Raw genomic sequence first — 25,363 nt, forward strand, 5'->3', positions numbered from 1 at the left:
AAAACACTTAATAAGTACTAATTGCACACCCATAATCTGCTGGTATGCTGTGTAGGTCTTTTGGGGACATCTTTATCTCTTTATTTTTCTTTAGGATTAGAGTTTGTCTGACTACTTGGTAGTGCTATCAAGGATTGTCCAATTTGTGCTTTCAGATGAGTGGCACAACTGTAACTCTCCGGAACGTCTTCATTGCTCCAGATTTTCCTCAGAGTTGATGCTAAAACTGCAAAACCTTTGTGGACAGCTCTGCTATCTTGGGGTGCATTTGAAGATTAAAAGTGTTTAACTTTTCTTATTATTTTTTGTACCCTAGTTAACGACAGAGAAGAAAATGTTTGTCATTGTAAAATAATCCCATAGTGTAGAACTAAGTTTTAAACATACTTTTTTCCCCTACATCATGTGCAGGAAACTTAATGTTCTATCTAATTCTGTACTTAGTGCTAATATTTAATTTATTCCAGACACAGTTTAATAGTTTTTTATAATTCTTAATGAGCGGAACTGCACTTCTTTTGATACCTTCAGTTTGTATTTCCTGACTTGAGCTTGTTGCTATCAGATTTTCCTTTTCAAAGAAAGGAGCAGAGAAAGAGGGGACACAGGCACCTCAACAGCTTTTTACCTCACTTTTTAAACAGGACATTTTAAACCATATAATACTTCTTTCATAAATACTAAATTGTGAGAATAGGTTGAAAAATGTAATAAAATTTCCTCCTTTGCAGTGCATCTGTTTATTTACATCTTTGTTCACATTTATTCTTTACAGCTTCCACTCATCCTTGCTTTCACCTTAGGAAAATTGACAGCCCTAAAGGACCCACAGGTGATTTCAGTTGCCTGTGGGTTGTTTTCAGTTTGTGCAGCAAAGTAAATTAGATAATAGTCCCTTGCACTTACTCAACTATCACTTTTATGTTTCATTAGGATGTGCTAACTACAGAACTAATAGTGAAATAACCAAAATTAATTGTCAGGCTTGTGTTAAAACAGCAATTTTAGGCAGCCCAGGTATGTGAGTTTTTTTTCTGCTCAGGTATTGGTTTGACACCTCAGAACTGCATAACAGGATGATGAATGTTTGGTCACTACAGGTATTTGGTTAACTTTCTTTGAAAGAGGAGGGGAGTATTCTTACAATAATTTTTGGTGCAGTGACCTCTTTCCATATAAATGTGTCTCTTGGGGTGGATTGACACACATTATATGCAGTATTGAAGTGTTAAACTGCAGAAGCAGTTAGACAAGGTGGCCTTTATGTGATTCATCTCCACTTGTCTGAGCACCAGTAAATAGCCCATGTAACAAAGCATGGAAAGGGTTTTAACAGAGGGCTGTGATCTGCCATAATTTGGGTCAGTTTGTTTACTCTTTTTAAACCTCTGCATTTTGAAATTTTCCTGTAGCAGTCATTAGAAATATGTTTCACTTGGTTTAGGTTAACAGGAAAACACAAAGGCCAAAGTTTTTTTCAAACATACATACTTTAAGTATCAAAAATGCTGTGTTCTACTGGAAATAGCTAAAAAATGTGTCCAAAAGGTGTATTCTTTTTCACAAGCTTTTATCTGAATTCACATTTCTGTTCTTTTTAATGCCTTCTGAGTTCTGTCTTTGAATTTGCTGCTTTACAGAGCCCCAAGAACAGAGTGAAACAATCTCAGCTACAGAGAGAGGTGCTTTTTTGAAATCTTTCTGTATGTCAAAACTATTAATCTAGGCTGATTAAAAAAAAAACAACAACACAAAAAACCCCCAACAAACCAAACCTAACTACACCCACACACATGCAACAAAGAAAATAACTGTACAAAGCTTCAAACTTCCTGAACCAGCAGGCAGGCTCACCAGAGATTGCATCTTTATAAGCAAGTTTCAGACTTAAGGGTTTACTTCAGATGAAGTGATCTGATACAAGATATTTCATTAGTTACACAGTACAGTAAGCTCATCCACTTGTTATGGAAAAGGCCTTGATGGAAAGAGACTTGGGGTTTTTTTTATTATTTTCCACAACTGTGTTACATTAGAAGACTAACTATTGCCTATTTTGCTATAGTTTGTGAAAGATTAACCAAGTGGACATCACAGATAGCTGGCCCACCAGCAACACGTGCTGTAGGGTTCAGAAACCATTTTGATTTTCAGTGTTCTCAGGGCCAGAGAAGGGGAGGTTGTTCAGCCTTCCAGTTTTAGAGAAAACAGTGACATGTCATTAGTTAGCTTTTCATTCTCCCAGGACAATTAACTACACATTGTATATAGTAATTATGTCTTATGTAATATTGTGTAGCGATTATGTGGTTTATGTACATCAGTGTCATGTAAAAGCCTCTGTATCAGTTTAGTGCCTTTCTTTCAGCATGTCTTAGGAGGACATCCAATTCCAGAACAGTCTGTTATATCAATTGGCACTTCCTATTAATAGAATTTTTGCTTGTTCCCTTGGTGAGGGATTAAATTTCAAGCATTACTCTCAGTCATCTTTCAGCCATGTTAGCTTTTGCAAACTAAATTGTGAACAAGGCAAGCAACTGCTTCCTTTCCCACTGCATCTTTAAAGCTTAACCATACCTCCTGTTTACACTATCCTAACTAACTGTACCCCTGATGTAACCCTGAGCCTTCCTCCTGAAGACAAGAAAAGGTACTGCTTTTCAGCCCATTGGGCCAGGGAGTAGTGGGAGTGCTAACCTGCATCATGCTATAGGAGAGGATTCCAGTTCAGGTAGCCTGCTGGAACTGGAATGGTTCCTTTCTTACGTATCATTGTGGAAGAAACACATTAGGCCCTATATGGAGTGTGTAGGTGTTAGTGGAATCCAGGCCTGGTAAAAGGTAATGAGGTCTGTATTAACAACTGGATGTAGTTTGATATTTAAAATAACATTGACTGAGCAAATTTTCACATGAAATATAACTAGCAGATTTACAAGCTTCAGGAACAAATTCTCTTAAGTTCCTTTACATTTAAGTTTCCATAATCTGAAGTATTGCTTGCATGGTTCAGTTTTAAGCATTAGTTCAAAACAATGCAGGTGGTCGTCCTTGGTTTTTTTCTGGCATTGCTAAATTCTTGGATCATTGATAGTTCATTCAACATAACCTTTTTCTTTCTGGACTTTCTTCTGATAACGTCTATATGGGAGCTACAGTACTAGATATTCCACTGATGTCTGCCTTTGTTCTGGCTGAGGGTTAGCTAATGTTCCTCACCTGTCTGAGCAGGCTCTCAGTACAGTCGTCTTATACTTTACCTTGGCTGCATTTTTGTTCACTACCTTCCTAGCCTGGCAGATTTTACAGTTTTTTCCCCTCTCTCCCAAGGGTATTTTCGTATAGGAAAATTTTCATGTGTGCTTCTGCAGTAGGGTAGCTGCCACTGAAGACAGGACTCCTTAACAAAACCCAAACTGGAAGGAAGAAACAAAGCCACTGAAAATACCTAAAGTATTTTGTATTTGCTGAAATGTTGTAACTATGTTGGTAAAATAAATTAGTTTACTGCCACTGCTAGCAATGAAGGAAATGCTGGATTAAAAGGCGTTGGAAGTTTGGATTGGTAACGTAGCTAATAGAAGAATTACCTTATGAAGGTCTGGGTTGTGGCGTTTTGTTTATTTGCTCATTTAGTGTGGTGTCGGTTTTGGGGTTTTTTTTGTTGCTTTTAAAAACTGTAGTTGCAAGCTGGATTGCCATAAAAGTAAAGCAAATGACTTCGTGATATGGTAAGCTAAAAACCAAGTTATAAGTATACTTCTTAAAGTGAAACAGTCTTGTACTGAGAAATGACTGTTGCGTTCTGTAAATTTACGGTCCTTTGCACAGGGATTTCAGAGCTTTTCACTGGTGCTTTTTAAAGTGGGTGCGTTATATTGGATATGAGAAGACTGTATTTCAGCACTAGGACTTTTGAGCTGTTTAAGGAGGAACATTCTAGAAAGTTGTATACTCTTTGCAGTAATGGTTTTTATTTTCTTGGTGTGAAGCACTCCCATGTTAATGTTAGTGTATAGGGACTGTGATACTTTTTGTTGTGTGGTCTATAAGCAGTGTACTAAAGAAATCTCATGTTTTGAATGCATGTCAAGTTTTTATGGGACACTCAGATGCTTTGGAAGGCCATATTATTGGTTTTTACTTATGTTTTTCCCCATATCTAGTTATGTCATTTGCTTCTAATGTTTTGTTTGGCACACAACTGTGTTGCAGAAGCGTTTAAGAACTATTAATTCCACAGCCCCACTTCTGGGGAACAAATGTGTCCTTATTCACATACAAGGAGATCTTAGCTCTGCAGATGTCACAGGAAGAACCTTATTGTCCTTGACGGAACCAGTCTAATGATGTAACCATACAAAAGTAATGTTAAGAACTTTAATACTAGTTCCTCACATAAAAAACAAACAAACAAAAAAACCCCCCAAAAAACCAAACAACCACAAAAAAAACCAAAACCCCCCCAAAAACCCAAACAACAAAACAAAACAAAAACCCTGAAACTCACAAACCCCCCCAACCCCAAACACCACCCCCCACCCAAATTCTCCCCAAGATAAAAACCAGCACAATGAAATCCCTCCACACACATGCATACAGCTGTAAATGTTCAGCTGCCATTATATGATGCATTTTGACTCTTTATAACTCCTGTTCCCTCTTGGGTAGAAATGCTTGCCCCATTATACATTCAGCAAAACCTGGAGTACTTTACTAAAATAGGTTCTTCATGAGCATACCAGTTGAGTAACTTGGCTACTCTACACTTCCACCATAATTGCATCATGCAAGGGGTCTGCTTGTGACATAATATGGTTTCTCAAGCACAGTGGCAGTTTTACACATCTACAATAACTGGAATTACAGAAATCGGGTAGTTTGAGTCTCCTTGTCCTGAGTGAATTTTGGAGGACTGTATAGTTGATGTCATCAGCCCTGATGTATGGTCTCTTCCTGTGCTTCTGTCCTTGCCCAACACCGCAGGGAAACACTTGGCAACTCTTGCAGCAGGGGCCAATTCAATTTTATTTTTTTTTCTTCAGAAGGATAGGAAGTGTAATAGTTTTTCATCAGTCACTAGTCAAATATTAAGCCTAATGTGTGTTTTTTTTATTATTAATATACTGTAATATTGATAGAGAATTTTAACTTGCCTATGTTGTGAAAATAATCTTTTTTAGAAGTGGAGCCTGTGTGGTGGCAACATCAGCCAACTGCATTGACGGTGTCCTATTTCTTTATGTTCTCCATGTCCCCTGGAATAGTAACAATAGAGCATTTTACAATTGCTGAGATAAACTGATCTAAATTGGAAAGAGAGATTACACTGACAACGCTGGCCTCCAGGACATGCTTGATTGCAATCCCCCTGTGGCTACATCAGTTTATAGACCCGTGGGCTATCTGTCCATTTTATGTGAGTCAGAAACCAGGGCGGTTTATTGGAGACTGTGGTCCAAAGCTCAGACTGTCCCATGTCATTGTCAGATGGGATTATTGTTTTAGAGGAAAAAAATGGTTGAAGGGTATAGTGACTTATTTCTTGTAAAATCATCAATTCTATCTGCATAAGTCACAACCTGTTTGAACTGTAAGGGCTGCATTTCTTTCCACTTGTTTGAAATGTCCTAAATTCTTTTTGAAGTCCTCTTGGGGCTTTCAGCTATGCAAACACATTTGAAAAATGTTTTAATTGTTGTATGTTCTTTTCTGTTTTCTAATTGGAAAGTAAGTACTTAAGCGTGTCGATTCAGCTTCAGATTTCAAAAATGTCACCTACCTTGGTCATGAGGGGTGACGTTGCTGGTGTTTTCCAAAGCTTTGCTTTCAAATAGTTTAGTAACTATAGCTCAACCCTGTATGATGCTGTCATGGAAATAAAAATTATGATAAGAGGAGGCTGTTAAATTATAATGGAATCCACTATTGTGTCTTATGATTATAGGTTAACTTTAACTAAGGGAAAACACTTCTTTGAAAGAGTAGACTGCTAGTCTGTCTAGCATGTAGTTCTCACAGCCTGTACTATAGCTAAAGGGAGAAGGTGCGTATGTGTGTGTTTACAGACTGCAGAAGGAACCCTTTTGGAATATAGGTTATACAACTTAAATGCTGAACAGAATTTCTCAATGAGGTTTGGGTTTTCTTTTTAATTACCTCTCTGTCTTGTAAACTATTAGGTATCAGAATTCATAGGGTTGTGGACTGCTAAGAACTAGGCAACAAAGTCAATCATGCTAAGAAGATCCTTGGACATTAACAGTTTGAAGTACAGTCTCTACTACTTCTACTACTACTTGGGACCTGTCTCTACTACTTCTACTAAACCGTAATTCAAAGGAAAACTGCAGCTTTTGCTTTTTAAATAAAATTATCTGCTACATTTATTTTCAAATACATTCTCACCTCCCACTCTCTCCTGTCCTCCTCCACTTCCCTCTGCCCCAAAATCCCCCAGCAGCGATTAGAAAATTTTAGGTAACTTCTTAGAACTCAAAAGGTACAATCAACATGTTTTGGTTGGCATTATAATGTGTTTGAGTGTTACTGGTATTGGCATGGCACTTTTCCTTGCACACTGTTGTGCTCCCTTACATTGTTCCCAGTAATTACTGGGATGCATAGGAAAACGTGGAGGCATGTGGCTGTCTTTATGCAGGTGACAAATAGCTTTGGAAAAGATCATTCCTGTTATAGGTAATGAAAAGAAAGACAACTCATTCAGTCTTAACAGAACTCTGAATTCAAAGTTTCGGGTAGAGAATAAATGAAATGCAACGGAGGGAAGTGCAGTGGGTACTTTTCCTCCAGCCCACTGACTTGTGCGTGGCACAGGACTGCAGTGAGCTGGGATCTTTCCAGGAGCAAAGGGGAAGCAAAGGATTCTCCAAAGATGCAGTCTTGTGCTGCCTGCGCAAAACATTGTGAACAAAGGCTTGTTAAAGACAATGCCCTCTTCTTGATGGCAGGTTTCCCTGCTGAATTATATTACTTCTTCAATTATTTTTAACTTCCTCCTAAAAAAAAAAAAAAAAAAAAAAAAAAAAGATGGATAACTTTATGTGCAGAAAATTTATAAATAATACGTTAGTATACATTTTTGCAATGCTGCCTTTTTTTTTTCCTCAGATCAGAAATTTGAATGCCAGATGTGGGATAGTTTTATAATGCCATGTGCAAAAACTAAATGGGTTTCATAAATTAGCCTTTGTTAACATATATCTGAATAATATTTTGTATACATTCAGAGGAACCAAACATAAATACATTATGACTAGAATTTACTTTCAAGGTGGTGTTGTATTTTAGTGGCAGAAAAAGCAAGAAAGGTTGATATGATTTCCCTTATTTTTAGAAGAGGAGTTCCAATCTATGAGGTTTCTCTCTGTATGGCTTTCTCATTTTTTAACCTAGCCTTTTCTTGCTTATTTCAGAAGAGCTCAAAGAAAAAACTGAGTAAGAATTACATGATATAATTTACTGATGAGCATGTTTTAATATTTTGTTGCAGAAGGACTCCATGAAAGATGACAGAAGAAGTTATTGTTATTGCAAAGTGGGATTACACTGCACAGCAGGACCAAGAACTTGACATCAAGAAAAATGAGCGTCTTTGGCTATTAGATGATTCCAAGACATGGTGGAGGGTAAGAAACGCGGCCAACAAAACGGGATATGTGCCATCAAATTATGTGGAGCGAAAAAACAGCTTGAAGAAAGGTTCTCTGGTTAAAAATCTAAAAGACACATTGGGTAAGTCCTTTTGTATTTTGGAAGAAGTTTAGTAGACTTGATGGGTTTCAGATTGGGAATGTAATGTGCACATAAATATTTTTTAACATGCTTGTTTAGATTTTCTTAATCCTTGGTTTGAGGTAACATTGTGGATGGTTGGGAGTGGGAGGGATGAGGGGGTCGTGAAGAATCATGGAAAAATCTGTAAAAGGTTTTCTCATATCACATCCAGGAGAGTAAGATGTTATTTTTGTTCCAGTTTGTCAGAGGCTGTGTATTTTCAGTGGCTTGAGAATTGTGTTTTCATTGGGATATCAGCTGCTGAATCCCCTCCTCTCATTCTGGGTCCACTTGCTCAGAAATAGAAGGATGTAAACTGGATTGTTCAGCACAGCTATCATAGCAAAGCTAAATCACTTTATGAATGGGATTATACAATGTGGCTATGTGCAATGTCAGGGGCTAAGTTTCTGTGGTCTGAGATGTTCCTTCTGCTTCCAAGCCATTAATATGGTCTCCGTTTTATACTTGTACATAAATTCTTCACAACAGTGTATCATACATATAAAATGGTAGACCTTTGAAAAATTTTGAGTGTATTTTTAAGAAATGTATTTGGAAGTCTGGTTAAATTATTTTTTTTCCTTTATTTTTGCAATGATTTTTAATGACTGGTTGAATTACTAAAAAATTAAGGGCTTTGCATGCGGCTAAGAAAGGTTAAACGTAGGGATAAGTAATCATTTTTTATCTAGAGGCCAAAAACCCCCTACTAGTGGTATTTTAGGATGTTATGAATAAAACAGAAACAGCTATGCACCTGGAGGTGTTTTGAGGTTATTTTTTGCTTGTGTTTTGGTTTTTGCCTGTGTTTTGCAAATCTTACATAGAGAAAACTTACTCTGTTGCAATTTGCTGTAGAAAATACAGACTCTTCAACAGAAAAATTAGAATTTGGAATTAGACTTGTCAAAAAGCAAAAAGGTTCACTGGAAAATAACACGGCAATAGCTTGTGTAGGCTTATTGCAGGTGTCCTGTGCTGGTGTTGCATCTAGCAAGTTAGGTTTCTTGGTCACCTCATTATGGTGTCCTCCATTGCTGAGCTGCCGTAAAGTACATGAAAATTGAGGACTACAGGATGGGAGGCAGGCAAACAAGGTTATCACAGGATTTACCACAGTAATATTTAAAACCATAGGTCTTTCTACAGATAGTTCTGGAATATACTCATTACAGTGCCAGCAAATGTGATTATGCCTTTTTCAAAGATTTGTATAAGGAATAAGCCTGAACATCAATTAATTAGTTAAAATCAAAATTCTGCGTGTTATGCTCCTTTTACATGGATTTATGTTGTTTAAAATACATGTATTTTGTTTGAAAGCTCCTTTATGAAAGGATTGCATTTCTATTGTGGTTATATATCGTGTTTGTGTGAAATGTGGACAGTATTTACTTGATGTAAACTCATTTTTATTTATATTCAACAGAAATGTGTTTAAGTGAAGGAACAGAGACATGTCCAAGCATTTATGCATGTTTACCTCCTTCATCTTAGCAAAGCTGTGTGCTGCAGGATGCTTCGCTATGGTGGTGACTGATAAAAATATGTGAGAACAAAGCTTGCTGGTTTCATGGCTGAGCCTTCGCTCGTGTCACCTCTTCCAAACCTCAGCCCTTTGCACACATGTTCTGAAGGACTGTAAACTACAATCTACCGATTCCCCTACCTTTTCTAATGGTTTTCTCTGTGCATTGCTTGTTCAGCTGAGGCAGAAAATACCGTGTGACGGAGCCTAGATTTATTTTTTTTTTTTTGCAGTGACCACACTTACCGGCTAATTATACAGAATCCAAAGAGCATCTCATGCTCTTTTGTGCTTGTACATCTTGTGACAGTAAGAAACTGCTGAAGCCATACATAACCCACACCTTGGCTCAGGATATTCTTAATGCCCCCACAAAAAAGTCGGTGCTTAAGAGTATTCTTTTTTTACAGTTGAAGGTATGCATATTATGTATGCATAATGAAACTTTAGTCTGTGCTGTGCACCACGTATCTGTACAATTTTCTTGTTATCTTTCCTGAATCTGCATCCTCAACTAACTGTAGTCTTTAAGCTTGTCTAGCTGTACAGTATTTCCCATTCAGAACAAGGAGAGCATGTGTCCTTCCTTAAGAGGATCCTTTGTTTTAACTGCCCATCAAGAATGCATTTCTTTTTAAATAAAGGCTTGCAAATTGCAAGGCTGACACTTGATCTAGTGAAACAGCTTTTGAAAGTTCTGCTGTGCCCAGTGAAACAAGTTCTTAAGTTCTCTTAATAGAAATATGTCTAATGTCTCATCAAACATGCCTTTCCTAAGATCACAAGAAAATTCACGTTAAAATACCTGCTAACCCAGCACAGATTGGAATGGTGGTTGTGAGTATTATTCCTTAAATGAAGTCTGTTTTCAACTTTGACCTTGAGGCTTTTACCAAAATATCAGGTACTGAACAAAAACAACACAAAACAAAAATAAAATTAATAATCAGTCAGTAATTAATCATAAGTCTTGTGAAATGTCAGGAGAGAAACAGCAGGCTTTTAGCTTCTTTCAGGGTCAAGGCTAGTGGGCTTTAAAGAGTGTAACCCTCTGATATATGTGGACTCACCTTTCATAGTTGCAGCGCTCCAGCAAACGGTTGGTCCCATGGAGATGCACTTTTCCCTACCTCTTTGTTAATTGATGACATTTCCTTGTGTTCAAACATACTTCATCTGAAAGCGTTGTTATTGTGCAAATGATGGAGTGTGTTGTCTATGTGATTGCCTGTGGTTATCTGCCACTCTTAGGCTTATCCACAGTAATTAACTGGTGTTTGAATTATACTTACTTCCAGATAGTCAATAAATATGAAAAGTGCCAACCATAGCTCAAATTGTGGCAGACCCCATAAGAGCTTTTACTATTTAATTAATAGTACTCATAGTTGGCTGTTGAAGATACATCATCTAAATAGTTCTTAATCTATGTTGTCTGTGTTATAATGGAAGTTTATGGCACCACTTAATATGTTGGTGTCTCGTACATAAAAAACAAAATACCCCACAAAAGTTTACTTTACAAAATTGCCTTCATCAGGAAAACTTTTAATCTCATCAAAGAATGAAGTCATGCCTGTTGTGCTGAAAACGAATTTTCCCAGAACTCTGTTGACTGTCATTAATTGAATCTCAGCCCTTGAATACTTTATTAATAGAATCCCATCAGCTTTACCATTGTTTGGCTTCGGGTTGGTAGAAGGTTAATGGGCACGTGGATATCTAGAATACGTGGCTTGATGGTTTAAAACATCAGCCTGTTTTCAGCAATGTCTTAAGGCTTCTGGAATTTCCATTGTATTTCAGCGGTAAAATGTGTTCAGAGCCAGCTCTTTTAAATGTGCCGGGTATATTTTAAAATGCTGATTAACACTTATTTAGCAAATGTTCATTAGGTCAGTTACTTGTGGACTGAAAACAGCTCCCCTCAAATCTCAAATGATCCCCAGTAATTTCTGAAGATGTACCTTTGGATCATCCTACATTTTTTTACAAAACAGTAGCCTTTTTTTGCACCATTCACTTTGTCTTTTCACTTCTACGGTCTTACTCTCTTCTGCAGTATCTTCTTTTAGTCCTGTCATCAGGGAATTTTTCCAAAACTTTTAGCTTTCCTTAAGTGACTTGGAGACATTTTGAGACTTAAATTTTTCTGTTGATGGATGTCTGTTTTTATCATTTTTCTGTTTGATATATATAATTTCTGTGTTCTTGAATCTCTTTCTTGGGTGAATTCTAATGGATGCATAGCTACAACAGCCCAGTTTTAATTATGGAAACGTAGCATATAGGCCATCTATTAAGTATTTTAAATGATTCATCTTCTCATTCCCTTTTTTGTCTTAACTGAGTGATACTGCAAGTAAAAAGTTAATGGCAATTTAGCCATTTCAAATTGCTGTCTTCTGTTTGCTCATATTGAATGAAATCTGGTAATTATTAATATTCTTAAGGCAAAAGCCGGCTTCCAGGCTTGTGATTAAAATTTCATCTTCATTCATTATAATGAAGTTTAAAATAGTTTCCTTGTACAGTATTTCTTTTGTGGGGAGGGTATTTTTTATACATTTTGATTAAATCTTGCTAAGCAAGATACTTCCAGCATATGTCTTCCAAACTGTAATTTTCTGTTATATAATTCTTCCCATGCACTGGAGGTGGGAAGGAATTCCTAGACCCGCTTGGATGGAGCAGGTGTTTGCGAGCACCACCCTCAGAGCTGCCTGTGAGTGGGGCTCCATGGGTTTCCCCTTCTGCAGCAAAGAAGATCTGTGCTGCTGGCTTGTCTCTGTCATGCTGAACAGAAGGCTTATCTGAAGGAAGCAAAAATAATGAAGAAGTCAGTTATTTGTGTAAGCAAAATAAAACTTCTGCATTTTTTCCATCCCTTTGCAAGTCATTTTCCTGGCAACAGCACAACTCCCCAGGCAGCAGCGTGCCATGGGTGACTTATGCGTGTGATCCAGCAGCAGGGTGCCATTTTCGTGGGAATCCACAATTTTCTGAATGTTACCACTATTGCTTCACAACTAGCACTGTGTAACAGGGATTTATTAAAGGTGTCTGGTCTTGCTGTCTTCAGTGAACAACCACATAAGAAACCTTGAATACATTTCCACTTGGTTCTTAGTGTAAGTTTTTGAACAGATGCCCAGCTAAAGAAATAGGGTTTATTAAAAGGTATTGAAAGAGAGATTGGACACCAGGAATACAGGAGGTTTGCTGTGGTTTTACGTTTGCAAAATGCGTAGGAACAACAGAAACACTAGTGAGTGTTGGCAATGATGGCAAGTAACAGTAATCTCCATAACATTTCACAGAGATGTTTTAAGTTGCATGACTTCTTTATTAAGCTTCTGTAAGTCAGCAAAACATTTCAGTAACTTTTTAATTCTAATTCACTCTGTGTGCCAGATTTTCATGTGGGAAGTAAGAACTGACAAGTGAGATGTGAACTACAGAAACCAGTCCTTACTTGCATCACTGCTCCTAGTACGTTATTTCAGAAGTGGTGTGAGTGTCCAAGAGTATTTCCTGTGTTCATCAGCCTCCATGGTGTCTACCTGGGTCAGCGTGTAGGTCTGTGCAAAAATTCCTGAGAGCTATACTGTCACTTCCAGGAACCAACAATTTTAGACCTCTCCCCTGGCTATTTAAATTTATTTACATGAAAAGGTTCTTTTCATATTTACAGCTTCACATTTTCCTGTTTGAGAGCTACTTAATACCACCTTCACCATGCCTTTCTGGAAACTGCCAGGGAAGGTAGCTCTTTTCTTTAGGCAGCCATTGCTTCGTAACAAGCAGAAATGTGGAGCGGGTCATTTTTAGTGCAATGTTTTCTTTAACATTGGAAGAAAGTGTTGGTTAAGAGGTTTGGTGTACTTCCTTTTTAGATACAAGTATTTCAACTCAAATTATTACTATTCTGTATAATGTGGTCATGAAATCTTATTCTCCAAATAAGTCATCAGCCTTTAAGTTCTAGTATATAGGTTAGTGGTCTTTATTTTATTTTGGTTTTGAGGATTTTTTTTCTTTATTTAAAATATCTTAGTGGCCCAATTTCAATAGTTCTGACATGGTGTGTTTTGTAGATTTAATTGTACAAGGTAGTATTTTGACATTCATCTGATTGCTTCTAAATCTTGTCTTGAATACTGAAATTTGATTACTAATTAAGTCTTTCACTGGTGAAAGTTACTTATGTGACTCAAATTGTTGTGGTTTTTAACTGAACTTTTTCCAGTTCTTCAGCACTAGTGTTTAAAAGTGTAATCATGAGAAGCATATGCAGTATTTCTGGCACAGTGATAGCTATAAATTGAGTCTTCTGTACTCTTTGCTTGATGAATTTGTGTTTGTTTATCAGCAAACTGCCCTAGCCATATTAGCTGCAAGATCACAGAAAACACATTAAATCGGTAATATGGCCGAGTACTAGTTTGAAAATATATCTATTAGTTCTTAATTAGTTGTTCTCAAGTTTAGTTTTTTCTGGACACCATGTGGGTGTAAAATTTACTACAGAATGAAAGAATGGTGGAAATATGAATATGGTATCACTCTGTAAGTACACTGCTGTATAGCACAGCCTCTTAAGCCTTGTAGAGCTCATGTTAATAAAAACAGAGCTGCCTTATCAGACAAACAGAAGTTATTTTAATCTCTCTAGAACTGCAAGTTCCCGATGTTGTTGGACTTCCTTATTACAGACCTGTAAGAAATGCTAGTCTTTCCACTTAAGAGCAGGCATTTAATAAATTTGATTTAAAGACATAACAAACCAACTTTAACAACTTTCTACAGTATGTAGCTGCTTGTCAAATTACATGTCATATATAAAGGTTTTGAAGAAGGAACGATAGGAAGCCTTTCATTTAGCCAAACATTTCCAGTTGAAGTTAGCAGTAAAATCCTCTTGTTAGGAATTCAAAACAAATATGTTTTGGGTTTGTTTTTTTCTGTGTCGCTTTATGTTGCTTTGAAGCTTTCTAGCTTGTCAGAAAATGTAGGCATGACAGTTGTGGCACATCTGTCATGTGTCTTGGAAGACTGGATTGAGGGTAAGTCATCTGTATCGGCACTTTTAAGCAGTCAATATACAGGAATTTAAGTTCATATTTGCAGAGAGGAAGTAGTTGAAGTTTTTTATATACGGCACAAATTCTTGCTCAGTTTTCTAGTATCTCTGTGTTGAAATAGCTTATTCCATGGTTGAGTTTGTTTAACAAAAGCACTTCCTTTGCTGTGCTTCATCCTGCTTTTTAGTTGCATTGCTCAAAGTACGCATGTATGTTTGTTTGTCTGGCAGGGTAGCAACCGTGGTGACTCTTCACCAGTGATGAAATTGAGGAACATGGTTTTCTGGTAGCAAGAGAAGCTGATGGGAACTTTGTTTAGGTGTGGTGTCTTTGGTGGTTTGGGAGAGGGGGAAGCTGGAACAATTGCATTTCTTCCATCTTCACAGCAGTAACAGATCAGTCTGGTTGCACGGGTTACTGTCATTAGATGCTGAGAAAGGAGAAATGGGAGATGCTCACAATGATTTCAAAACACAAGGAAGAGATTTCTTCCATTCCCATCTAGAGCATGTGGAGTTAGGAGCTCGCAGTGCTGATACCGCTGGAGGGGTAGCAGATGATTTGTATGATAAGGAATTGAAATGCTTTGTTGTTTTCTGGAAACATATCTGCCTCATGATCGTCATCAAAACCTAGACTAGCTTAAGCAGCTATTTTCACTTCATTGATGATCTTTGAAGATCTGGACACACATTTGATACCAGTAGCTCTGCATATGGAAAATAATACAAGAAGATATTGCTGACATGGTAGCGTCTGCTATCTCATTATCAATTTGATATATACATAATAGCATAAGAATATATTCATTTTGAATTAGTGTTACCATTGTGCATGTTAAAATAGTTACCAGAATACAAAACAAACTCACAAATTTATGGTTATGTACCTGTTGTATGCCTGTAAAAATTTGAATAACTTTATGCATATCAACTATGTCCAGTGAAAGTAGCATTAAAGGAATTGAAGTCTCTGCTTAGTGGAACTAAAATCAGACTTTCTAAAAAATACCGTGTTACCATTTCTAAAGGAACATGTACTCATGAAGGAAAATAAATCTGAAATTGCAAAGCAGACTACTGAAAAAAAAAACCCCACCCCAAAACTTCATGCTTTTTTTGTTGCCTGTAGCAAAAAGACTCGAAAGCAAAGAAAATTAGTAAATATTTTGGAGAGCTCAAGGTATAGAGTAAAGCTTATTTTACTGCTTGATAAGAGATTGTCTCTGCCGGGTGTATGCATCCGGCCCTTTATCTGAGCTGAGTTGAAAAGCCAAAAGCAGCAGCGAAAGCAGAGCCTGCAGCCTGTTGCAGTGGCCCCAAGCTCCAGTACTAGCTGGTGATGGGAGCAGAAGTTTGCTCGTTTCAGTTTACAGTTGCGTGTATTATATTCTGCTGAAAGTTTGTTTTATGCAAACTATTTATTGGAGTGCATTATTTAAAGGATTTACTGCTTCATGAGTTTGAAACAAACATATAATGGAAAGGTGATGTGTTCTACCTTTCAGCAGATTTTTCTAATAAGATGGCTGCAGTAGAACATTGAAAAGTTGAAGGTGTAAAGAAATCTTGCTGGTTTTAGGCCATGTTGAGTGAATAAATTTGTTCCTTGTATCGTATTAGAAGTTTTGTGTAATAGGTACTTCTCTCCTCCCTTCCCATGCAGTGTATGGGGGTACAATTTGACATTTACAGATTGTAGAATGAGCCTTTATTTTAGTCATAATTATGTTTTGAAAAGATAAAAGGATCACCTTAACTCGGTGTGGCTGCGTGTACTGGTGTCTTTGGTGGCATTACCTCAACTGTCACCTTTGAGGACCCTTGGTTTTGCCCCTCTCCGAGCCATTTATATTTCAACATGCAAGCCCAAAGATTAGCTCCCAAGGCAGTTTCATCTTTCCCTATTAAAGAGAGTCACCCCATTGCCAGTAGCTCTTCCTTATACCCTGTTCCAGCCATGGAGGCAGAGCTTTTTGCTCTGGTAGTGTTAAAAGCTTGTGTCTGAATCCTCAACTCTTTTGATGTTTAATTTTTTCTATAGAATAAAATCCTTTAAGCAATCTGCTAATTAAGTCTCTTCTTCTGAGGCAGTTAAAATAGAGTACTTTTTTTCCAAGTAGTGTCTTGTACTGGATTTCTTGGGTTGTGTTCCCTTCTGTCCTCCTTTCCCTCAGGTTCCTGGGAGGACCAAAGTCCTCTGAAGCAGCAGAACTGGGGCTGCAGTGTGGATCACCACATTGCGCCCTGCTGTCAGGGTTGGACTTCTCCTGTAATGTAAGCATGTGTTTGGGGGGGAATGCAATGACCACACTTCAGAAAAAGTGGTCTCTGTGTACTGTCCTCTCCTTTAGCTTCCTGTCCTAGTGTGTGAATGTGGTAGCAGAGAAGGAACAGTCGACAGTAGCTGGTTTTGAGGTCTTGTGTATAACTTGTTTGGTGTGTGTAGCTGGGTCACTCTTAGAAAGACCGATCTAAGATGGCTGGCAAAAATCAATAGCCTGTGTATGAACTCTTGGGGACACCATTTTCCAAAGAATTCCAGTGACTCGAAGGACAAGCAATTTTTCTATATTGAAATGACAATGGCTGCTTCTTCTACCACCTCAGCATCATTGTAGAATTCTTCTCATTTAGATGCAGGTATTTCCTCCAATATACATCATTAAATAATCCTTTCAATATTACTGACTCCCTCTCTTTTTTTTGAGGCCTTGGGCTGTCTTAATATTTAATCTTCCAGGGTCTTCTGGAGCATTTGTTGGTTTTTTTAATCTGTGTCGTCCCACTTGGGTTCTATAGATTTCTGTTTTCTCAGTTTTTTTGAAGACCTGAATAAACAAAACTTCTAACATAGTGTTCACACCAAAAAATTGGGCTTTGTCTTAGAATGTACAGGAGAAGATTTCCTTCCTTTTTCTGAGTCTCAAAAATGTTTTGTTTTGTGGAGTGCATCCATAAAGCAGAAATCAAGATGTATGCAGTGTATCCAGGCACCCAGCATAAATCTGGTATGTGAGAGAAAATGGCCACTTGTTTTTAAGGAGGGGAGGGTTCCAGTGGCAGAGATGGCTTTCTTTGAGTCACTTCAGTGGTAAATGTGATTAGTTACTAACAAGTAAGTTTTTGTGGTCTCAGCAAAGAGATTTGGACCAACACTGCTCTTATTGTGAATGCGCGGTAAGGTTGGCCATGTGAACATTCATGGGCGCTGATTCTACTAGGTGACTATTTGTAACTGTATTTTGCACCAGAAAATTGATTTAGGACTTTGGCTGTAGACTGTCTAAGCTATACGCAATCATTGCCATTGCTGCTGTTCAGCAGTCTTTGAGACTTTGTAAATGAAAGAAAATGGAAAGTGAAAGAGAAAAGACAGGGCAAACGTGTTCTGGTGTAGTGAAAAGTCGTTGTTCTTGTACATGGTCTCTACCAATTTACAAATCTGTAAGATATTTTTTTAATTGTTCAGTCAGGAAGTTGTTCTCCAGAACAGGAGCTAAATTTATTACTGCATTACTTACTAATTCATTATTGAATTTTAATCTATAGAATAAATTGTTTTAGTTTGTGAGTTGTGGGATTTGGTGTTTTGGCTGTGAGGGCCAAACCTCAGAGGAGACAAGCTGTTTAAGCAAGCCATTTTCCCCTGGTACATCCTCGTCAGTGGTGGGGATGTCTGGTTTTGTGCATGTAGTTGCAAATAACTTGAGAGCCCTTTATTAATGATGCTATGGGCATTGCAGTTCAGGGAGGAAGTTAGTGAAGAGAAGGTGCTTTCCTTTCTTAAAACTGCAGTATATATGACGGGCTTGTAAGGAGTTCCGACGTTTCCAAAGAAAAAAAGTCGGAGACACCTTGGATTTTCTATCCAAGATGCTATTTAATGGTTAAAAACTTCAGTATAATATAGCATTGTCATTCTGACCTTATGCCGGAATTACTAAGGCTTTACATCATGCTTGGTGCTGGTATGGGCCAACTGGAATAAAACACTGTAACCTCAAAGAGTAGCCGACCCATGATACATTCAGGAAGGACTGCCTTGAGCTTTTTGATCCCAAGAGATTGCCCATTAATCAGTACTTGCATCGCTGTCTTTAATGCATTTCCTTGAGTTGAGGGGCTATGTATAATACTGCTTTGTAATTTATTTAGTCAGGTTTGGGCTTGATTATCTGAACTTCAGTTTGTATTTGTTACATCTATTAAACCTTTCATTTTCATGTACAGAATTGAGAGCAAATTTGAGCAAAAAAGAAGTGAAAAGACCAAGTTAGTAGTATAATTGCCCATACCCAAAATAGAATGATTCATTCTCATGTATCGGGAAGAGCCTTTAAATTGAGGGGTAATCTACTTTGTGCTTGCTGTATTATTTATTAAAAAAATAAAAAATAAAAATTGAGTAAGTTTGTGTTAGCAAATTGGATTTGTATCCTGAGCTGTCCCATGCACCTCTTTTGCTTCATATAAGTGCAAGATAGCTAAATATAAATTATTTTCCCATCAAACATTGGAGAAGGAGGGGGGAACATAAGCTGTTGTATGCTTGCTGAGGGACAGGAGCATGTGTTGGGGTAAACAGTTTGGAGCACCTCATGCATATTAGGGGTTTCTTTGTCAGTATTCTGTTAGTGTTTGTGAAGGGGAAGCAAAACGGCGTAGCTCTCCTTCTCTACATGAAGGGAACAGAAAGCACTAGGAAGTCCTGCAGGGCTACTGTGCCTTCTCCTCATCCCTTATACATCTGTTCTTAGAATGATAGGGTTGCCTTAGGTTTAAGGTAGTCCTGTTTTGTTTTTTTCTTATCAGGGTGTCCTACAAAATCAAGAAAGCAACATTAATAAGATTACAAAGTAGGTGGAAATATCTTTAAATGATCTCTATTTGAAAGGAACAGGTGTGTATTTAAAGCAAACTGTCTTCAATTTAAATTTGCAGAAATTGGAACCATAGATCTTGAGAAACCCCGTTTATTTTATATGCCTTCTATTTGAGACTGAGAACACTGTTTTCCTTAGAGAATTTAAAATCCCAAGGCCATTTTAAACTGGCCTGGTAAGACTTCATCTACTTCGCTTTTCCAGTGGGGTGAGAACATATGCAAGGCAGTTGATGGAAGCCTTTGGATCGTGTGTTTGGCATCTTTGGAAAACTCTGTCCACATATGCCCCTGTAGTACATGTTTCATTTTAACCTTTTGATCAAAAATGCTCTGCGTACAGAAAACTTGTTATCTGGTACTGGATTTTGAATGTAGTTTTCATGATAACAGGTAGTCATGTTTAACACAGTCTAAATTACAAGAACTAATGCAGTAGTTGTTTTTAATACAATTGTGGAGTTGGTTTCTTTATGGGAGCCTCCATACCGAATAGTGTTTGATGCACGGGAAACTTTGACATTACTTTTTCCTGCATTTGAAAAACATAGTGACAAAGCAGCCTGGTTGTCGAAATGTCAGAATTTCACTTTGACATTTAAAGAGCAGCTTCCGTTTTCTGGTTTGTTCTAGTGTGGCTTTTTTTGATATTGAGCTGCTTAAAGAAGATACAGAAAAATCATTAATAGAGCTGTAAGGCTTCATTTCTGTATCACAAGTGCAGATGAAGATTTCTGGAATTTATAGCAGTGTCCTTTAAAGAGTGCTGTTGATGGAGATATTGCTTCTAAAATACTGACTGTCCATATGGATCTTGGCCTTGGAACATTTGCTTTGAAACTGGATGTGTAGGTGGAGGGGCAGAAGAAGGGGTGGGAGGTTACAGACTGAAAATGTGCAGAAATGTTTGGTTTTTCTTTCTGTGTAACAGAAGAAACTTTTCCTTTTTAATAAAGAGGCAAAGACAAGTTAATTTAAAATTATAAAAATAATAAGTAACGTAAAGCTAAATGAATGAATGTCTGGTCTGGATGTTCCAGCTGTTAAGAAATGATGTGTTTATTTCTGCTTTGGATGAATGAATTACTTAATTTACATCAGTTTGTTTTTTCTTAGAAATTTTCCTGAAAAGTTAATGACTTCTTTTTAAATACTTTTTTCTTTTAAAAAAGACTGTAAACTTTGCTTACTTATTAGATGCATACATTAGTATGGAATATAACTCAGAGCCTTAGTATCAAGAGATGAATAACTTGTTAGACAGAAAAAGAAAATTTTTTAACTGCGTATATGTGAAGCCAGGTGGAATTGCAATTCTATTAAAATGCACAAGAAAAATCATGATTTTTAAGTTTCTTAAATAAAAATTGGCTAAAATATTACATAAGCCTCTAAATAAAAATGGGTTTTGATAAGCTTGCTTATTGCTGCTGCATCTAACATAAAACACCTGATTAGTAAATTGAATGAGAATTTCTGGTTATGTTGTCTTTTAAGATTTTTACAACTAGGAGAGCTGTTCTCTAGAATTTTGTTTTATATTTGGGGGAACAAAAATGTATTTTCATCACAGCTGAAATTGATTTCTTAACTTTTTCTAGAAGCCATTAAACAGAAATTATTTTAAAAATATTTTTTCTAACTCTTTCAGAGATTACTATTATTATTCAGTATTTGAACAAGGTCTTGCTCTAGGTATTTATACTGGGAGTTCTCCTAGCTCATTTGTTTGGCTTCCTTAAATTTATCAACCTTAAACATTTTCACTTGTTTGTTTCAGCTGTTCAATGGAAGTCATCTCAATAGATTACAATAATGTTAAATTTTTCAGCTCTGGAGTGTCTTGTTTCAATTTGAATTTTAATGGATTTATTTTTAAAGAAGAAAAACAGTATTTTAAAAATCTGATTAAAATTAAAATATTTTCATAAAAAACGTACTCTACTTATGCTCTTTGTGGTGGCTTCTATGATCATTTTTTTTTAACCATAAAGCTAACAGTGCTGTTTAAACCGTTTTACTCTAGAAGGGAGGGTACACAGATTACATTAAAAATTGTATGAAAAATTTTACAAGTAACTCTTTTGGTGGTGTTTTTGTAATTCAGAGAAGAATGCTAGTAATGTAAAGAAATTTCAGTTACTGGGTAATTTGTAATGCCAATGAAAGATCCTTTTAAAAAATATTTTTTTCCTATAAATGCATTTTATTTCATTTAGTTCAAAGACTCTTTCATGTTATGTTTAAAATCCATGCTTTGACAGCATGCGTGAGAGTTGTGGTAGCGTGGACAGGTTTTAAGGCAGAAACTGAAGCAACAGTCTCCCAGGACTTTCACCCTTTTTCCTCCTCTTCTCAATACCTTTTTTTTTATATGTTCATCAGTTTGATACCAAATAGCTGCTGACTTATCAAGATCAGCATAGCATTGCATTCATCTCACTAAAATCATGCCAATTCATTGACTTTTGACAGAACTGAGCATCATGGGTTGATTTTTGGGTGCTAACCTGATGGTAGAGCTAGTCTTTTTGGGGAAGACATAGCCAATTTGAGCAACTTAAGAGCTGGTGGGGAGCCAGGAGGTGGGAAGGCAGGGATCCTCAGTAGTCCTGCCTGCCTTTCCAGGTGGGCAGGGCATCACATTTCTGTTTTCAGATGATTGAAAAAATAAAAAAAATCTACAAAATACAGTTTGGAGAGATAAAAATTAAATACATCATTTTTTTATCCACCTTTGTTTTTGACTGTACATAAGTGTGCTTTTCATTCAGTTGTAGTATCAGTTCCTGTGTTTTGACTAGGTAATACAGCATAATTTAGTTTTTTTAATTGAGAAAAAGCTTGTTGTGTTTGTGAATAGACTGTGAAAGAAAGTAGCTGGCAGTATGTGATGTACTATTAGTTCAAGATATCTATTTGATGACCTATGTCATACTTGAATTAATTTTTTGCCAATTTACAGCTTTGTAATAATATATAACTGATGGAAAACGAATTTCAAACATAAAAGATTGAATACATGGTACAAAAATTAGTTCTGACTTGTTATGAAAAAAATCTGTTAGCAATAAAAGAAAATAGATAAAAAAATTGATTTTCTAATTCCCGTGGGGAGAGGCAAGGTAACAGCATTACTCAGCAGCATTTGTTAATATATTTCCAGCTATATATTTAGGGTTCAAACTAGCTACTCCAGCATTGATATAGGATATTTGAAGGACACCATTTAGTAGAAAACTAGTTCCTTAAAGAGGAAGTAGCTTCCAAGAATTGAGTTGTATTGAGACACTTCTGTTGTTGGTTTTGGAGTGTTTTTTATAGTTTAATGGTCACTTACTTTGGGGGAGGGGGGGTGTCCTTCCTTAAATGCTCTTGATATTTTAATAAGAAGTTATTGGAGTCTTCTTAAGCAGTTGTATCTGGCATGTTTAATGGCATGGTCTCTTCCATTGAGTTTTGGACTGAGGAATTCCATTTCAGAAATTTAGTGTTGCCTTTATGATTTCTCAAAGCATTACAGTTTTCTTGTATTGCACCTTTTTTTCTGAAAGGCTGCTTTTTTTTTTTGTTTTGTGAATTTGATTTGATGCGCAGAAAATATTTTTGCTCATAATTTATGTGTTAAAATCAGAGAAGGCTTTAGAAAAGATAGGTTGGGAGAATTCAGATGATACTAGTGTCACTTGCCAACTATTTTTCAGAAATTGGCTTTGGGTATTGACTGACCTTTTTATATACAGAAAATGGGAGAATGGAAAAGTCAGTAATCTGAGATATCAAATGAAATTCCTTTGTAAAAGAAATGCAATTGTATTTAGTCTATTTAAAGTTATGTACAAGGTGTAATAAACATAGGGAGCAGTCTGGGGAAGGTGGTGCTAGACAATTTGACTGCAAATATCTTCAGTGTCTAGTGAATTTATTCTTAAACAGAACTTAATAAAATAAATGTGAGTACGAATAAGCCTGCATTATACAGCCACATCAGTGAATCTGTTCTTTCACCTCCTGGAGATGAGCAAAAGCAGTTAAAATACAAAATGTGGTCACCCATCAGTTTCAAGCAAGGACACCAACTCACAGGAGCATGGAAAGACTCATCAGATAGCTTTTCCTAAAATTAGGAAAAGATCTGTTTTGTAAATGGGCTTTTTCTGGGAAAGGTGGTATGTACTACAAACCATAATTAGCAAATGGAATATGAATTTTTACTAGTGGGGAAAAGATCCCTTGCTATACACGTGTTATATTTGTATTTGATAAATTCTGTATTAGGATAAAGTTTTAAAGATAACTAAACTTGCTTATCCTAAGCACCAATTTTCATAAAGGTTGTAGCTATGCGGCCCTTTTTCAGTGCTTTCACTGAAGGCAGAAGGAGAGAGAAATCCTTTTGGTTTTAACAGGAGGAAGGCTGGGCAGTCAGGGCATCTGTGCTGTCTGACAGGTGGCCAAGCTTTGAGCCCAGGAGCTTGGCCAGCATGGCAGAAGACATAGGGTAGGGGTAGGGGAACTGTCAGTATCACAGTATCAGGCCAAAGGGGCGTGATGAAGGAAATTCCACCACTTTGTTGTCTGGGGGAAGCTCAGAACATTTCCTGGGAGAGCTTAAGGAGCACAATAAGGCGAGAAGGGTGGAAGCACTGCAGGGGGAGGGCATTGGAGGTGTGGGCTGAAGGACAAGTTGGTAACGAAAGGGTGAAAAGCTGGGGCTTGCACAATGGGGACTTAAAAGACAGGAAGCAAATGCATAGGAAATTGGTCTTCCTTCAGCCTGCTGCTCGCAAAACAAGCTATTCTTTAGAGCTGCAACAGAGTGAGGAAAGGAAGAGGGCACAAAGTAATGGGGGAGGCATGTTTCTGAGTCTCCATAGGACTAACTTGGGGGCCAGAAGACTTCTTTCACTGCAGAGAGAAGGAGGATTTGCAGTGGATCCATTCTCTGGAAATGATGCTAACCATTTTTATTATTTTTTTTTACCTCTGCAATATATCCATCTAAAAATTAAACCTACTTACATCACTTGGCAGCTTGTTTGTGAGAATGAAAATGAACTAGTTTAGGATGGGTCAGCTGTAGATTGTAAAGTGTTATTTCCTATGAGATACCATACCATAAAATAGGCTTTCTTCTGCTTTGCAATGCTTTTACTCCCACTTTTTTCCCCTCACTTAAAAGCTAATCCGTTGCTTTAGGTTTCTGGGTATGACAACTAGTTGTATTCCAAAGGATTATGGCTTCAGGTGAACTGTAACCAATGAGTCAGAATGGGAAAATACAGTTGTATTTCACTAGTAGATAAGTTTTCATTAAAACAAAGACAATAAAAATGCCAAAATCATGAGTGCAGTCACAAGTATATTTGACTCTTCCAAACATGTCTCCAAATGTGCTTGAATTTTTTCTTTTCCATGAAAATCTTTACATGGGTTTCATTCCATCTGAACATAATAATAGGGATACCCTTACAAGTAGTAGTAAGCAAATGTTTCTGTTAGTAGTGAGTAACGGCAGTGTTTACTCTTCCAGAGATGACTCATATAGGTTGTACTTTTTTTTTTCTAACAGGTTTGTGATTTTTGTCATAGGTGCATGTGAAGTTTGTAATCATCCTACTTTATTCTTGCTTAACTATGACCAGCCATCCTACTAAATTATATTTTTTTTTTCTTGTTTCCTAAGGAAATGAAGCTTACACTAGTCATGCTGTCACAGTCAGCTGTCATCGTCCATCCATCTGTCCACCCTTGATAGCCAATTTTAAGCAAACTTGACAGACTGGCAGAGATAAACTAACTGGTTTTCTCCAACTCAGTGCCTGGGAGGGTCATTGCTGGTGTCCCTCACTGGAGAAGCCAGTGAAATCCCAGCTTTTTGCTCAGTCCATGCAGGGCTGAAAGGCAGCGGGGTGCCAGACACTGTGCTTGGCTGGCCAGCCCAACAAAGGTAGGGAGGGCATCGCCAGGGAAGAGGGGGGGGTATAGGTTGAGGGTAGTTTGGACATGGCAGTGGAGAGCTGGAGGTATGAGAAGGACTTGGGCATGCGAAGGCAGTCATATG

The 25,363-nt window shown here is 37.2% G+C and overlaps 1 protein-coding gene across 2 annotated transcripts in view; it reads left to right on the forward strand.

Annotated features, from left to right (window-relative positions):
* Positions 1 to 25,363, forward strand: part of NCK2 (NCK adaptor protein 2) — an 88,785-nt gene that overhangs the window by 48,981 nt on the left and 14,441 nt on the right. For both annotated transcript variants that reach the window (XM_055802014.1, XM_055802013.1), the window contains one exon: positions 7,517 to 7,758. In XM_055802014.1, the coding sequence (XP_055657989.1) occupies positions 7,533 to 7,758 (226 nt within the window). In that variant the 5' untranslated portion in view covers positions 7,517 to 7,532. The remainder of the gene's footprint in view (positions 1 to 7,516; positions 7,759 to 25,363) is intronic.

The sequence above is a fragment of the Falco peregrinus genome, chromosome 4 (assembly GCF_023634155.1).
Source record: "Falco peregrinus isolate bFalPer1 chromosome 4, bFalPer1.pri, whole genome shotgun sequence".
NCBI classification, from domain to species: Eukaryota; Metazoa; Chordata; class Aves; order Falconiformes; family Falconidae; genus Falco; species Falco peregrinus.